At 37.2% G+C, this 16,792-nt stretch overlaps 1 protein-coding gene across 1 annotated transcript in view; it reads left to right on the top strand.

Annotated features, from left to right (window-relative positions):
- PTPRC (protein tyrosine phosphatase receptor type C) overlaps positions 1-16,792 on the top strand; it is an 80,919-nt gene that overhangs the window by 51,935 nt on the left and 12,192 nt on the right. The window contains 14 exon segments of the mRNA XM_081324361.1: positions 3,611-3,813; positions 4,746-4,806; positions 4,929-5,037; positions 7,597-7,631; positions 8,716-8,825; positions 9,623-9,713; positions 9,839-9,915; positions 10,003-10,039; positions 13,119-13,216; positions 14,066-14,191; positions 14,706-14,863; positions 15,200-15,335; positions 15,679-15,828; positions 16,584-16,674. Coding sequence (XP_081180487.1) covers positions 3,611-3,813; positions 4,746-4,806; positions 4,929-5,037; positions 7,597-7,631; positions 8,716-8,825; positions 9,623-9,713; positions 9,839-9,915; positions 10,003-10,039; positions 13,119-13,216; positions 14,066-14,191; positions 14,706-14,863; positions 15,200-15,335; positions 15,679-15,828; positions 16,584-16,674 — 1,482 coding nt within the window.

The following is a 16,792-nucleotide window of genomic DNA, read 5'->3' as shown; positions in this document are numbered from 1 at the left end:
CCATAAATGGTGGAGAAAAGGGCAAGGAAGTTCAAGAACTGTTCAGCACCAGATAAAAATGAACTGCATGGTTTTTGGTTGAAACATCTGATTGGTCTATATTTACTTATTGCCAAACAGTTTAATAACATATTGCCAGAAGGTGAAGTTGAGGATTGGTTAACATCTGGCAAAATCTACCTGATAATGAAAGGTCCAACAAAATGGGCAGCACCAGGCAACTACAGGCCAATTATCTGCTTACCAACAACTTTCAAATTGCTAACTGGTGTTGTAGCTGATGAAATCCAACAGCGCTTAGTTGGAACCATGCTCTTTCTGCGTAGGCAGAAAGGAAACTGCCCAAACAACAGAAGAACAAAAGATCAGTTCCTAGTTGACAAGTTTTGGATAATTGTAAGAAAAGAAAGACCAACGTGAATGTAGCTTGGGTTGATTACAAGAAGGTGCTCAACTCCCTGCTAAATGATTAGATAATCAAGTGCCTAGAAATAACAGGACTCAGTAAAAACATCAGAAACTTTGTGAAAAGATTAATGGCACAGTGGAAGACACAGTTGCTGATCAAGAGTGATAAACTGGGAGATGTTAATACGAAGAGAGGAAACTTTCAAGGTAACTCATTACTACAGTATTATCTGTGATTGCACCGATTCCTCTGTCAACAGTACTGAACAAGTCAGGCTCTGGCTATAAAATATTTTTTAAAAAAACCCTGCTAGACTAGCCCACCTCCTTAACACGGATAATCTTGAAGCTGTATGGAGAAACATAATTACTGCTCATTACTGTTCATATACACAGCCAAGCTATCGCAATGGAGTTTTGGACTAGACAAATGTTCCATCCTCATCATCAATAGGGAAAAAATAGCGAAAACAGAAGGAATCAAGATGCCATATGGAAATAATTTAAAGAGTCTTGATGAAGACATTCATTCTAAAGTCTGATTAGAGGACATGGAAGAGAGCAGAATAAAAGAGAAAGAAGTACAGAAAAATCACAAAAGACAAAGGCCATCAAATACAAGTAGAATGACTGGCAAAAGAAAACAACTATAGTAGCAGTAGTAGTAAGTGTCTTGGGTGCAATCTCAAAACATCTGGAGCATTACTTAAATACCACTGGCATTGACCAAATCACAATCAATCAATTGCAAAAGGCAGTTTTACTTGAAAAAACTTACATACTTTAATGATAACTTTAATATTACAAAACAACTTTTGCTTATCCCAGGTCCTTGGGAAAGACTGGATGGGTGTATAAAAAACATCTAATCTGTCCTAAACAGCTGTCAGACTATGCAACCAACCCCAATAATATAATTTTTATTGCTAATCACAGTGCAGAAATGCAATTTCAAAGTATAATCAAGGCACTGAACACATGCTTTGATCCAAGGCTTGGAGACCCTATTTGGAACCAATTAAGTAGCTTGTCTGATTCTGTTGTTTCCATCAAGGTGGTAGAGGTGGGACTTTACATTGTGAATTGTTAACTGTGGATTTTTAATGTATGCCACCTGGAGTCACTATGTGTGAGTTGAGCAATAGCAGTAGCAATAGCACTTAGATTTATATAGAGCTTTATAGTGCTTTCCAGCACTCTAAGTGATTTAGAAAGTCAACATATTTCAGTTTTTTCTTTTTAATAAATTTATAGACATTTCTAAAATTCTGTTTTCACTTTGACATCACGGGGTACTAAATGTAGATTAATGAGAAAAAAATGAATTTCAACAATTGTAGAATCAGGCTGCAGCATAACAAAATTGACAAAAGTGAAGGGAGTCAGAATACTTTCTGAATGTGCTGTATGTAGCATCTAGCATATATAATTAATATAGGTAGCACCAGGCCTTTTTTTGTCATAGAACGCTCAGAACGGAGTTCAGGCACCTTTTTTGGATGAAACCTTATAGGATAAGCAAGGTGGGTTGTATGACATGTGTGATACACCGGCACCTTTTTCTTTTACAAAAAAAGCACTGGGTAGCACCAAGGAGAGTATATTTTATGTACAGATAGTCCTTGTTTAGCAACTGCCTTATATAGTGACCATTTGTAAATGTGACAGTACAGATAATCCTCAACTTACAACAGTTCATTTAGTGACCATTCAAAGTTACAACAATTTGAAAAAAGTGACTTATGATCATTTTTCACACTTACGACCATTGCAGCATCCCCATGGTCACATGACCAAAAGTTCAGATGCTTGGCAACTGGTTTATACTTATGATGGTTGCAGTGTCCTGGGGTCACGTGATCTCCTTTTGTGGACTTCTGACAAGCAAAGTCAAGGGGGGAAGCCAGATTCACTTACCAAATATGATACTTACTTAACAAATACAATGATTCACTTAACAACTGTAGCAAGAAAAGTTTTCTAATGGGGCAAAACTCACTTAACAAATGTCTCACTTAGCAACAAAAAATTTAGACTCAGTTGTGGTTATAACTTGAGGACTACCTATAATAAACAATAGTAAAAATATCATTTCCCAACCAACGCACACATTTAGGACAACCAAAAATATCCGGTGTAAAACTGATTATGGCTTGGTCAGTTTCAGGCATCATGAAGGTCAGAATAGAGCTGGAAGGGACCTTGGAGGACTTCTAGTGCAGCCCTCTGCTCAAGCAGGAGACCCGCTTTCAATGCACCCCACAAATGGGCATCTAAACCCGGAGGCTTTCAGGGGCCGGGGGAGCGTCAAACCGAGACTTGCGCTCGCTACCAGGCAGAGGCGGCCTGGGGAGACTTTTGCCCAACAAGCGGTCGGAAGGAGAACGGAAGAGCTGAGCTTAGCCGGGTTTGCCCCCTCCTCCCCTTGACCCCCCTCCCCACCGCCCCATTCCTAACCATTCCTAACTCCAGGATTCTAATCAACTAATTAAGGTCACAGAGCTGACCTTGTTAATTGTGGTTAGCACTTTTTATGGAAATGCTGCACTGCAGAGAAAAACAACTCAAAAAGATATACAGGTAGTCTATGACTTACAACTACAATTGAGCCAAAAATTTCTGTTGCTAAGTGAGACATTCGTTAAGTGAGCTTTGCCTCATTTGACGACCTTTCTTGCCTCAGTTGTTAAGTGAATCACTGCAGTTGATAAGTTAGCAACCCAGTTGTTAAGTGAATTTGGCTTCCCCAATTGACTTTGCTTGTCAGAAGGCCAAGCGTCTTAATGTTTATCACATGACCATGGGCCTGCTTCAAAGGTGGTAATTGTGAGAAATGGCCATAAGTCACTTTTTTCATTGCCATTGTAACATTCAGCAGTCACTAAAGGAACTGTTTTAAGTTGAGGACTATCTGTAGCTTGTTTAAGCAATCTCTCTGACCTGCAAGGGAGCAAAAAAAGAAAAAAGGTCAAAGGACACTGTACAAAAGAACTTTATTTGAATGAAAGAGCAGCAACCAGTGAATTTTGCAGCATCCATCGCTGTCTTTCTCTTAATCGCGTCTTCAGTTAGTGACCATTTTGCTTAAGAACTGATTGCAGTCATTAAACAGGGACTACCTGAAATTGTTGGAGCATTCTGATTCCTATACTCTTAGTGCTGCTTATTTTCTTTTAATGAAAACCATTTTAATTTTCAACAGAACCAAGTCCTTTGAAAAACTTTGACTTAATCCTATCCAACGATGGAAACAATATCGTAGAGGTTTTTTGTATGGGACCAGATGAATTAAATGGACCCCACAAGCGCTATATTTTAAAATGGGATGGTGATGGTGAAAAGAACAGCAGCGACTGCAAATTCAAAGTGGACAAGCTTTCTTTTTTGAAAACGTACACTTTTACAGTAAGTTGCATTGTTCTAAACTTGAGACTGAGATATTTCACCTTTTCCCCCTGAAATACAGTCTGTCTGTCTATCTATCTATCTATCTATCTATCTATCTATCTATCTATCTATCTATCTATCTATCTATCTATCTATCATCTATCTATCTATCTATCGATCGATCAATCGATCTATCTATCGATCTATCTATCTATCTATCTCTATCTCATCAGTAAAGTCAAGGTTTTGAGATAATAATAAATTAAGTTGATGTTCTGAATCAGTCCTTCAACCAGGCTAATGGTTGGATGAGGGCTGACATGCAGACAAGCTGAAAACACTGTTTATGCTTGGCTAATCTAATGATTAAATTCAGGATACAATGTTCTGGAGTGGATTGCTTCAGAATTATAGGAGCAATAGTTAGCAGTAATTGGATCTATCATTGTCATTAGTGGTTGCCAATTGACAAGTGTTTTCAAGGACCAAATGTATCTTTTATCCCTTTGGTCAGATGTGGTAACTACAACCTTATCTGGTCAGGGGCACCCTGCAGCAATTTTAAATAGAACTAAATTGAATACAGTCAAATTGCTAATTGAAATAATAAATTAATTAACAGCCAAGCATCCTTAGCCATTTCCTCAGAATTAAGTCAACATAACCCTAACCCTGGCACTGAACTCTTGGGCAGCTTCTCTGTTGCAAATGTTTTATAATATGTAAGTTTTTATCTCCTTTTTCATAAATGAGGACGGGGTGAAATATTTATTTTCTTATTTCTATTTTGTATTTTTGAGCTGTTCCTTACAACATCCCTTAAGACATATATATTCTTGATGAAGGTTTCCTAAGATATGGCTTTCATAGAAAATTTTAGAAGATTTATGTAACAGTTCATTTTTGTAGCATTTCAAATCTCTAAATTTATTGTTTCTTCTTCTTGCCAGGTATTGGTTTCCAATGGACATTACTTTTCAGAGCCAATATCGAAAGAAATAACCACCAAGTGTATGTTAACATTTTAAAAGTTCCTTTTAATTTGCTGATTAGTTTAATTTGCATACTGAAAACACAAGATAATAACAACAAAACGTTGACATTTCTTTGTTTCCTTTCATTTCTTTCTACAGATGATACTAAAGCTGTCATTGGATTTTTGGCGTTCCTGATTATTGTAACAGTTTTGGCTTTACTTCTTGTCCTGTATAAAATATATATCCTTAACAGAAAGAACACAAGGTAGCTTTGTAAAATGCATTATTTTGCTCTCCTAAGTGTGTATGACAACGATAGGAAAATGGCACCCTGGTCTGTCCCATTACTACCACTGTAAATTGCACTGCAGAAAAACACAGAAAATTTTGCACAAAATTATAGAAAGAAATTTCATTATTATCACAATTACTGACAGTTGCATTCAAGACAAAAACCAATGCCTTCCAGATTTTTTTAATAAAGATTTTATTAATTTTCTCTTACATACATATATGAATTTTTCAACCAGTGTGCTGTCTGGATTCAAAAAATCGCTAATGCATATTCGGTTCCTAATCCTTGATTCTTTCCTTTAGCTATTTGTACAATGCATCCTAGATTTGGTAATATTCTGTTTCTTCTTTATCTTTCAGTTTCATAGTTAATCTGTCCATCTCTGCTCATTCCAATATTTTTTTGATTATTTCTTCCTCTGGTGGTAGCTCTTCATTTTTCCAATATTGCGTGAAGACTATTCTTGCTGCTGTTGTGACATGTAGAATCAAATATAAGCTTTGTTTATTAATCTTTTCTGGCATTATACCTAATAAGAAAAGTTCAGGTTTAAATTCAACATGTTCTCCCAATAGTTTTTCTAACCAAGCATGTAGCTTTTCCCAATAAACCTTTGCTTTGCCACATGTCCACCAAACATGATAATACGTGCCTGAGTTATGTTTACATTTCCAGCATCTGTTTGACATATTTTTAAACATTTTTGCTAGTCTTGCTGGAATGCCTTCCAGATTTTAACTAGGTACTAAGTGTTCCCCCTCCCCTCAGTTGATTGATTTCTTCTGATTTTATGGAAGTTCATTGTCACTCTGATTTTCTGAGGGGTATAGTTTTATAGTAGTCCTCAATTTACAGTCACAATTGGGACCAGAATTTATGGTGCAAAACAAGGTGGTTGTTAAATGAATGAATGGATGAACCTTTATTGTCAAAGTACAACCATGTATACATTAAGATTGGCTGAGCCTCCCTTCATGCCCTCCCACACCACTCACAGTGACAACAAACCCTCCATCTTATTACACAATGTGAGCTAATTGCACAACACACTGGCCTTGCAAGTCAATCATACATAAAATTTATAAAATTATTTCCCGTTCAAGAGCCTAACAGCCCCTGGATAAAAGCTGTTCTTCAGCCTGTTGGTATGGCTGGCTATACTCCTATATCTCCTAGATGAGTTGCACCTAATTTTATGACCTTTTTTGCTATGGTTGTTAAGTGTATCATTGCAGAAGTGAATCACTACAGTTGTTAAATGAAACACACAGTCATTAACTTCCCCCACTGACTTTGTTTGCTGGAAGCCAACCGGGAAGTTCTCAAATGGTGATCACACGTGACCCCATGGCACATACATGCTGGTTGCCAAGTGTCTAAATTTTGATCACGTGACCATGAGGATGCTACAATGGTTGTGAGTGCAAGGACCAGTCATAACTCATTTTTTTCCAGTGCTGTTGGAACTTCAAACAGTCACTAAACAAATGTTTGAAGTTGAGGGCTACCTGTACTAATATTTTGGCCTTCTTAATTTAGAATTTATTTCTCTTTAATATTATTTGCAATCTCTTTTTAGCATTTTAAGTAACTTTTATGTACTTCATTCATTTATTTGCCTTTTTTGGTTTTTATTCTCCTTGGAACTTGATAATTTTATTTATACACACACACACACACACACACACACACACCATCGGTCAATGAACATAATGAACCTGTACTTATATTGAAAATTTAGAAAGATGCTGATTGAATGGTTCCATTCCAACCATCAAGTTTTCTTCCAGGAGATGACCTTTCATTTTCCTGTCCTTTTTGTTTCCTGTCCTTTTTCCCAATAAGCACCAGGTTTCTGTGTATTTATTATGTACATGAAATATATAGACCTTCCTCCCAATTCAAGATAGCTCTTGAATTAAGTGCACTGCCTCAACACAATCGTCATATATAAGGTTTTGTGGGTTCAAACCTTGGTGAAAGGATCTGAGCCATGCATTGAAGCTATGTCCGTCTTAGGATCTGCAAATAGAGTGAAACCAGTTTCAAGTGGTCTCCAGGGGAATCAGTTAATGACATAACGCCAGGGTAACATAGATCAGGAATATGTTCAGTTGTATGTCAGGGAGTGAGGCTGTCCTCAAGTTTAGCTTAAAAATGTGGCATTTGAAATAGTTCTTAACAGTGGTTTTTTTGTAAAAGAAAAAGGTGCCGGAACTCACACTTGTCATACAACTTGCCTTGCCTACCCTACAAGGTTCCATCCAAAAGAGGTGCCGGAACTCCATTCTGGGCGTTCTATGAGAAAAAAAGCCCTGGTTCTTAATATGAATCAGGGGAGCACACTCTGCTGTTCTGGGTCTTAAATGAGCAGGAAGAGAACTTGCTCTCTTTCAAAGGTGGAGTAGCAGAATTGGAAAAAATGCTTAATGTGTTCACATTCTGATCACACCAGTGTACTAAAAGGTCTTGAAAAATAGTAATATTTTGTTCTCAGCATTCAGTCCTATCTCTTGATATTTTTTGCAGAGATGAAGAAGAAGGAGTAAGTCTTGTAACAAGAGGTAAATATTTAATTCTAGGTCCCTTGAAATAGTTCCACGAAAGTTTTCTTTCCTAGGGATTCCATTGCTACATGGAATTCTCTACCTTGATGAGTTTTCCTGGCCTACTTCTGAACTAAGATAGAATAAAGAGAAGCCCTAAGCGCATTGTTGTCTCTTTCATCATCCTTTCCTACATCAGTGAATACATGGCCTATATCAATGGAATTAGCGCACACTTGTTATTATTGTAAAAATAACAGTGAAAAGTGGCAGCCACTCTTTATTTTATTTAGCTTATTCTCTCTCTTTTGTCCAGAAATGAACTTTTAGCTTTATTATGATGTCATTTTGAGCAGTGAATTTAAACTTTATTCAGCATAATTTTATATTTCTTTAGAGCCTTTTCAAGAGTTTCTAATACAAAGAATACATGTGCTAAAACACTGTTTATCTTTGCAAATGAGGACCAACTTCAATAAAACATAAAAGCCATCTTGCTCTAATTCAGGCTCAATTGTAAATAGAATATGGCCTGATTAGCATCACAAAAAAAACATACAATATGTGGAAAAAGACTAATTCTTTCCTGATCCTTGATCAAAACAAATTTCTAAGCCCTTTTTCCTACATAGGGATTTTTTAAAAAGAAAAAAAATGCAATTAACACCACTGAAGTATATTAAAAACAGTATCTACAAGTAATATCCATGTATAATTTTTTTTCTTGCAAAAAAGCAATAATTACAAGAAAATGTATGCTGCCTTCATTTCAGTGTTCTCAATCTTGGCAAATTTAAGGATCCTAAAAAGGGAAGATGGAAAAACTGTTGTAATAAATTGAAATTGCATGGTCGTATTAGTTTTCAGGGGATGTTTTATTCACTTCTCCACTGTTACTGTGAAAGTTTAAATGCATTTGCCAGAAATGAATTAAATGCCCTTGAATTGAATAATCTGGGGGTAGGTTTTAAAGCTTAGCTCATTGAGTTCAGGCAGTAAACCCATTCAATAATTTTGACACATGTTCCCAAGCACGTATTGAATTACTGTTTCATTATACATATCAGAAGCTTATCTGGAAGTGTTTCTACCTCTTTTAAAGATGATGAAAGACACATGAAGAACATAGACCCAATTCCTGCAGAGTTATTGTGGGAGACTTATAAGAGAAAAATAGCAGATGAAGGAAGGCTGTTTCTGGATGAATTTCAGGTTAGTATCTGTTCTGTAGTGGGTGCCACGTGTAATGATCAGGAGACAGCAGACGGGGTTTATCTCTTTATTGAATACAAGATGGAACTGAGTCCTTCTTCCCCAGGTGCCCTCTTATAGCTTTTCCCCATCCCCTCAGTCAGCCAATCCGCTGGCTCTATTTTCCCGCCAGACAGGTGACACCCAACCCGGTGTCCTACTTTTCCCGCCGGACAGGTGAACCAATCGGTCGCCTAGAGGTGGAGCTCTTGCTTCACAATCAGGAGGCTGTGAGTTCAATCCTAGGTAGCAGCATATATTTCTTTCTGGGCGCAATGAGTAATTGTCTGCTGCAAACTCTGCAGAGGTGTCAGGAAGGCATCTCTCCAGTAAACGCTTAGTTCCAATCAGTCGCCTTGACTGTACCCCAAAGCAAGGGATTGCAGCGTCATAAAAAAAACCCTTCCTTTCAATATCAGGGAGATTAGATTAAATACAGTATGTCTGAATAGGGCTATACAGTCTCTTTATAATCTGAAGTATGTATATAAATATGAAGACAAGCGCTTTTATGTCTCTATTCAGATTACATTATTTATTTAATAGGCCTCAATTATTGTGTTTTAGGCTTATTTAGAAATATATCCTGCTGAATTATTTGGGTCTTATGCTAAACAAAATGGAACTAGAAAACTGGAATCAGAATAGCTGCCAAAAAACAACAACAACCCCAAACAGGGATTCAGGAGCTCACACTATTTCTCTGAATTTGTTTTTTACCTGAGGTTTTTTGCTCAGATGGATATTGTCTTTTGCAGAGCATTCCCAGAGTCTTCAGTAAATACCCTATAAAAGAAGCACGCAAGACTTTTAACCAGAACAAAAACCGCTACATCGATATCCTCCCCTGTAAGCACATCATGCAAACGTGAACTTTTCAAGTTGTTGTCTCCCCTACCTGCTTTTAAAAATTATACCAAACTGACAATATTGATTGATATTCTTGATCTTGATTTTTGTTTCCATATGAAAAGATGATTACAATCGTGTGGAGCTTGCCTCAAGCCCTGGGGAGCAGGGATACGACTACATAAATGCAAGCTATATTGATGTGAGTGACTTTCATTTGAAATGTGCAAAAACATAGTCAGACATTGTTTATCATCTTCTAACTCTTATATATGACTTTCTATCATAGGGTTTCAAAGAAATGAGAAAATACATTGCTGCACAAGGTTTGTATTAGCCTTCTGACATTGAATTGCACATAGAAATGAATTAATACAATCATTGCTACCTGTATTGTCTCTGATTAGACCACCAAGCAGAATTGGTGGCCCCTTTCATACCATAAAACAAATTGGTATGTACCTGTATAGCTGTGGAAGTTTCCTTCCCATTCTACATCACGACATGCTCAACCATTATTCTTTCTATCCTAGAGAGCAGCACATTCCTTATGTGCCTAAGAACATGCAGTTATATCTTCTTTGCTTTGTTCCTTTTATGTTCTGGGCAAATTGCAACTTTTAAGGAGGAATTTTTAATTGGGGTTATTTTTAATTGAGTACAGGGTCAATTTAATATTTTTTAATTTGGTTCTTAACTTTTGTATGTTGGATTTTTAATTCCCTGTAAACCGCCCTGAGTCCTCAGGGAATAGGGCGGTATATAAATGTAACTAAATAAATAAAATAAATAAATAAATAAAATGAAAGTTGCTTCCAGGCAAAATAATAAACTTTTAAGTTCCATATTTACCTTTAGCTGGTTCACGGTAGCCATCACTAGGGATTAATTTATTTCAGTTCCATAGATTGTACAAAGATAATGAAATATCATGTATCTAATGAACTGTCATATTGGGAAAAAAACCAAGTTTAGTTGGTTCTTGTTAAACATCTCTAAGGATTTATTTGTTTGAATTTGTTATGGCCCCCATTCCAACAGGCTCGTGGTAACTTACAAAGTCCAGAAAACAATTAAAATAGTTTAAAATATTTTTTAAAAAACCCAAGACACCTAAAATTCACACTTTGTTTTTTTAATTTTTTTTAAAAACACATTCAGTTTAGTAGCAATTAATAACAAATATTTTATTTTACCAATAAAAGAGAATATTTGTAGCTCAGGATTGAAATGAGGGATCCTTGGTGCATTCTGAGCTTGGTTCAGCTCAGAGACCACCAAGGGCCCTTCATATTTTATTTTAATTTATTTTTTTTCACTTGAAGTATGGAGTATGTATTCATACTTACTTTATACTCCTAATGAAATATATGTGTGTTTTTATTTATTTATTTATTTATTTATTTATTTATTTATTTATTTATTTATTTATTTATTTTATTGAATTTGTATACCGCCCTATTCCCGTAGGACTCGGCGGTTTACAGGGCAGATAGAACCATGAAATACAAAAATTAAAATCAAAATCAATTAAAACAATTAAATTAAATTCAAGCCCCAAAAGTAAATCTAAAACCCAATTAAATTAACAACCCCACAGTCTGGACCAAACAGCTCAAAGAGCCAGGTTTTCAGGTCCCGGAGAAATGAGCGAAGGTCAGGGGCAGTCCTAAGTTCCGTGGGGAGTTGGTTCCATAGGTAAGGCGCATCCACAGAGAATGCCCTTCCCCTGGGAATAACCCACCAGCATTCATTAACCGGCGGTACCCTGAGAAGGCCCTCCCTGTGGGGGCGCACAGGACGAAGGGAACTTGATGCCGGCAGCAGGTGTTCCCTTAGATAGTCCAGACCCAAGCCATTTAGGGCTTTATAGGTCATTACCAGCACCTTGAATCTCACCCGGAGGGCAACCGGAAGCCAATGCAGCTCGCGGAGAAGAGGTGTTACATGGGAGAATTCGCGTGGCTGAATTCTGCACCAGTTGAAGCCTCCGAGTGGTCCTCAAGGGCAGCCCCATGTAGAGGGCATTGCAGTAGTCTAACCGGGAGGTCACAAGTGCATGAGTGACTGTGTGTAGGGCATCTCAGTCCAGATAGGCCGCAACTGGCGCACCAGGCGAATCTGGGCAAAGGCCCCCATGGTCACGGCTCCTATATGATCTTCAAAACTGAGCTGTGAATCCAGGAGGATGCCCAAGTTGCGAGCCCTATAAACGGGGGGTAACACCTCATCCCCTATTGCTAATGATGGAGAAAACTGGTCAGCCCGAGATGACGGTATGAACAGCCACTCAGTCTTGGCAGGATTGAGACAAAGCCTGTTTCTCCCCATCCAAACCTGGACCGCCTCTAGGCAACGGGACATCACGGCGAGGGCATCACTGGGTTGGTTAGGGGTGGAAAGAAAAAGTTGGGTATCATCAGCGTACTGGTGATACCCCACCCCGAAACCACGAATGAGCTCACCCAGTGGCTTCATGTAGATGTTCAACAGGAGGGGAGAGAGGACCGACCCCTGAGGGACTCCACAAACAAGAGATCTCGGGGTGGACCTCTGTCCTCCCATCAACACCGACTGCAAGCGGCCCAGGAGGTAGGAGGAGAACCACTGTAAAACAGTGCCCCCCACTCCCAACCCCCTGAGACGCCGCAGTGTGTGTGTGTGTGTGTGTGTGTGTACGTGTTTGTGTGTGTGTGTGTGTGTGTGTGTGTGTGTGTATGGAGTATGTACAAATAATACAATATCTGAAAGAGACAACCTAAACAGAATTCTTTTGTTGCATATAATTTCTGTTATGGAAAAACTGTCAATGTTTGCAATAAACAGTGGGTTTACCTTGGGTTTTATTGAAATGTTGGTTTCTAGGTTACTGTTGATAAATGTCATTTCATCTTTTTAATTTCTGTTCTTTAATTAGAAATAAATATATTTGGTTAAAATAAATGGAATTGATTGAAAACAGTATAAAACAAATAAACAAGAAGAAAAAATATCAAGTTAGAAATAAAGCAATATTAGAGACAAATACCAACTGATTGGACTCTTGTAAATAAAATTAAATTCATGTGTGTGTGTATTAATGAAAATTCCTTCTAAAACATACAGAATTAATAAATGATTATTATTAAAATATACAAAAATGCATGAATATATGAATATTTGCATGTATGTTTCCACCGTGCTACTTCAATTTGGAGAAAGTTATATTCTGCTAACCACAGAAGAAAAGAACACTTTTGCAAATATTCATGCTGCGGGAAAAACAATTACAAACCAGTGAAGCAATGAGATGCAATTTATTTAGGGCTGGAGAAAGGCAAACTGTGATATTACAGTTGACAAATTAGCCCATCCCTAATTATTACCTTGAAATGTTTCACGTGATCAAAGTAATATTTTTGTCAGGTCCCAAGGAAGAGACAATAGATGATTTCTGGAGAATGATCTGGGAACAAAAAGCAACCATTGTTGTCATGGTGACTCGCTGTGAGGAAGGCAGCAAGGTGAAAGAAAAATATCCATTGTGTGATTTATTAGTTCCTTTACTTGGGGGAAAAAACCCCACTTTTAAACCACCCATTATTCCAGTGTGTCAATGGCTATTGAAAGTGAAAGTTGAAATAATTGGCTTAGCTGATTAATTTAATAGGAAACATCTTTGCTATAAAGACGTACATAATGGCCTTGAGGTTTAGCACTTTGCCTTTTGTTTTATTAATTGTATTCTAAGCAAATTAATCTGTTTCAATTAAAAGTTGGTTACAGAACTGGAATGGGAGAAACAAGAGTAGAAAATAGCTCTTACCTATGCTAATGTTAAGCCTATGCTGGTCTATGCCCATAAAAAAGATTCACTTTGATATGAATGTTAAACTTATTTTGAACTGCTGCCATTTTTTTCTGGTAAGACCTGTTTGTTATTCATGCTACCTGGAAGGAATAAAAGTGAACAACCACTTTAGTTTCTTCACCCAGCTTTGGCCAAGCTTGACATGCAGCATACAACCATCTAGCAATAGCAATAGCACTTAGACTTAGATGCCGCTTCACAGTGCTTTACAGCCTTCTCTAAGCGGTTTGCAGAGTCAGCATATTTTCCCCCACAATCTGGGTCCTCATTTTACCGACTTTGGAAGGCTGAGTCAACCTTGAGCCAGTCAGGATCGAACTGCTGGCAGTAGGCAGAAGAAAATCTAAATATATTTTGCGCTAGTTCATTGCGTAAAAGTGTCTTTAGAGTGATATACCCAATAACAAAGACAAACTGAAAATCTACCCAACTGATTAGCAATAAAGCAGAAAGTGTACATTCCATCCTGCTAAAATAATTGAGCATCTTTGTATTTCCATAGATCAAATGTGCCAAGTACTGGCCAACAATGGAGGCAGAGACTGCATCTTATGGGGACATTATAGTAAGCATAAATGAATGTGAAGTGTGTCCAGATTACATAATTCAGAAGCTGCACATCAACCATGTAAGTAAGAACACCAAAACTTGTAACAATTTGTTCAATAATTGTAGAAAGTAAGGGAGATGACCTTGGCAGAATATGCAAGAACTCTACCTAGGCAAAGAGGATTGAAACATTCGTGAGGTACTGAGAAACAAGATAATATCTGGAAAGAATTCAAGCAAATGCCTTCCTGATTTACTGGAGTATAAGAAGAAGATCTGCAAGATTCTGTTATTATAGCCTACATCAATATAAGCTATAGTTTTTGTTTTCCTGTGGAGTTGATTTTCTCTCTGGTCTTCCTAATAGGGTTGACAGAAGTAGATACTTGTCTATGAGACATTTCATGTAATATCCAGATGATAGTTATAATATCCAAATGCCTAGAATCATGAGATGAACCAGTGGTTTATTGATTCATGTCTCATTTTCTTTTCCATATTTTTGCCCTAGTTCTGGCCTATGTCAGACTAATCAATGATTACTACATGGAATTTTTGATGTTTAACTGACATTAAACTGACTTTTTTTCTAGAGAAGAGATAAGTCATCAGGGAGAGATGTGACCCACATTCAGTTTACAAGCTGGCCAGATCATGGGGTACCCGATGATCCCCATCTTCTGCTCAAGCTACGCCGCCGAGTCAATACTTTAAGCAACTTTTTTAGTGGCCCAATAGTAGTCCATTGCAGGTAAAATAAGTTTTCCTCAATAAGCTTGTACTTAATTGATCTTCCTTTACATATCCAGTTACATGATACTGATAAAAGCTGCATACTGATACGAATGCACAATCTTTACTGAACAATTGAAGCAATATATTTGCTTAACTTTACTTAACAATTTAAACAATAAAAGGAATATTATCAATGTGTAATGAGAGAAATAACTTTATCAAACATCAAACTCTCTGTGAGTTGAGTTGAACTGATTTAAGAAGAAATCTTGCATATTTCCCATCTGTCAATCTTAACAGCAGTAACTTGAATGATGTTTATTGTATTTTTTTAAATTTATGATTATGACAGTGCTGGTGTAGGACGCACTGGAACCTATATTGGGATTGATGCAATGCTGGAAGCATTAGAAGCTGAAGGACGAGTTGATGTATACGGGTATATTGTAAAGTTACGACGTCAGCGATGCCTCATGGTTCAAGTGGAGGTATATTTAAAGAGTTTGATTAATTAGCACTGCCTTTCTGTAATGTATGAAATAATTCTCACCTTTGTTATATTGTGATATTTTATTTCACCTGCCTACAACTGTAAAGATTTCTGCAACAATCACCCTAAAATTCAAAGGGACTAAAAAAACTCTTTAAAAAAAAACAGAGTTCCTATAAGCTCCCTTTATAACATATATGCTATGGGAGTTTTAAATAATTTCATTTCAAATACAATATATTACTTTATGCAATGCTGAACTGATTCAATTACCAGTCCCATTTTTGCTGCAACTTTCCATTTCCTCCATTTACAAAATCTGCAATCCTTGGACCCATTAGGCACAGTACATCTTGATCCACCATGCTTTGGTTGAATATGTCCAGTTTGGCGAAACAGAAGTCTTTGTTTCAGAACTTCCCAACTATCTCAGTCAGCTAAAGAAAAAGGATTCTCCCAATGATCCATCTCTGCTAGAAGCTGAATTTCAGGTAAATAGGATTTTTTTGTCTGGACGTACAGAGACAGCCAGTTTGGTCTAGTGGTTTAGGCACCAGACATGAAAGCAAGAAACCATGAGTTCAAGTTCCACCTTAGCCTTGAAAGCAGGCTGGGTGACTTTAGAGCAGTCACTCTTTTCTCAGCCTAATCCACTTCACAGGGAGAATATGAGGAAGGATATGTTCACTGGCTTGAGTGAAAATTTGTGAAAATAATAATGATGGGATATAAATAAATGAGGCAATGCAGTGGCTTAATGGTTAAGATGCTGGGCTTGTCGGCTAGAAAGCCAGCAGCCCAGGTTCGAGACTTGAGCGCCTTGTAATGGGTGAGTTTCCGTCCTCACCTCACTCCAGCTCCTGCCCATATAGCAGTTTGAAAGCATGCAAATGCAAGTAGATAAATAGGTACCAATTCGGTGGGAAGGTAATAGCACTTCATGACCTTGAAACGATGAACACTGTTTCCTATAGTCAGCAATGATTAGTAGAGTAAAGTCCATAGGGACACCTTTTTAAAAAATAAATGAATGGATAAAATAAAATAAATACAGCAAATGACTGCTAAACTAACACTTTAATTTTAAGCAGGGGTGGGAATGTTAATACTCTGTGTCATTGCCAATTGGTTTCTGGTCACTTTAGTTGATTGCCATTTAAAATTAAGTAAACACAGTATAGTGGTGAGATACAGTTTAGGATTTCTGCTGAATTATAACTTTTCTTTTGTACATCTGTTTTTTTAGCGACTGCCTTTATACAGGAACTGGCAGAATCAGAAAGCTGGCAGAAAAGAAGAAAACAGACAGAAAAACCGGAGTTCCACAGTAATTCCATGTGAGTATTGCAAAGGGAAATCTGCAAATAACATATTCTGAGTTTTATTGTTCTAAAGGATCCATGAAATTTTTAAAAAATAACATTAAATTTTAAAACAATTTTTGAGAACTTTTAT

The sequence above is a fragment of the Vipera berus genome, assembly GCF_964194415.1.
Source record: "Vipera berus genome assembly, chromosome: 3".
In the NCBI taxonomy this organism is placed as follows: Eukaryota; Metazoa; Chordata; class Lepidosauria; order Squamata; family Viperidae; genus Vipera; species Vipera berus.
Note: the sequence above shows the minus strand (reverse complement) of the source record. Positions and strands in the feature narration are given on the sequence as shown.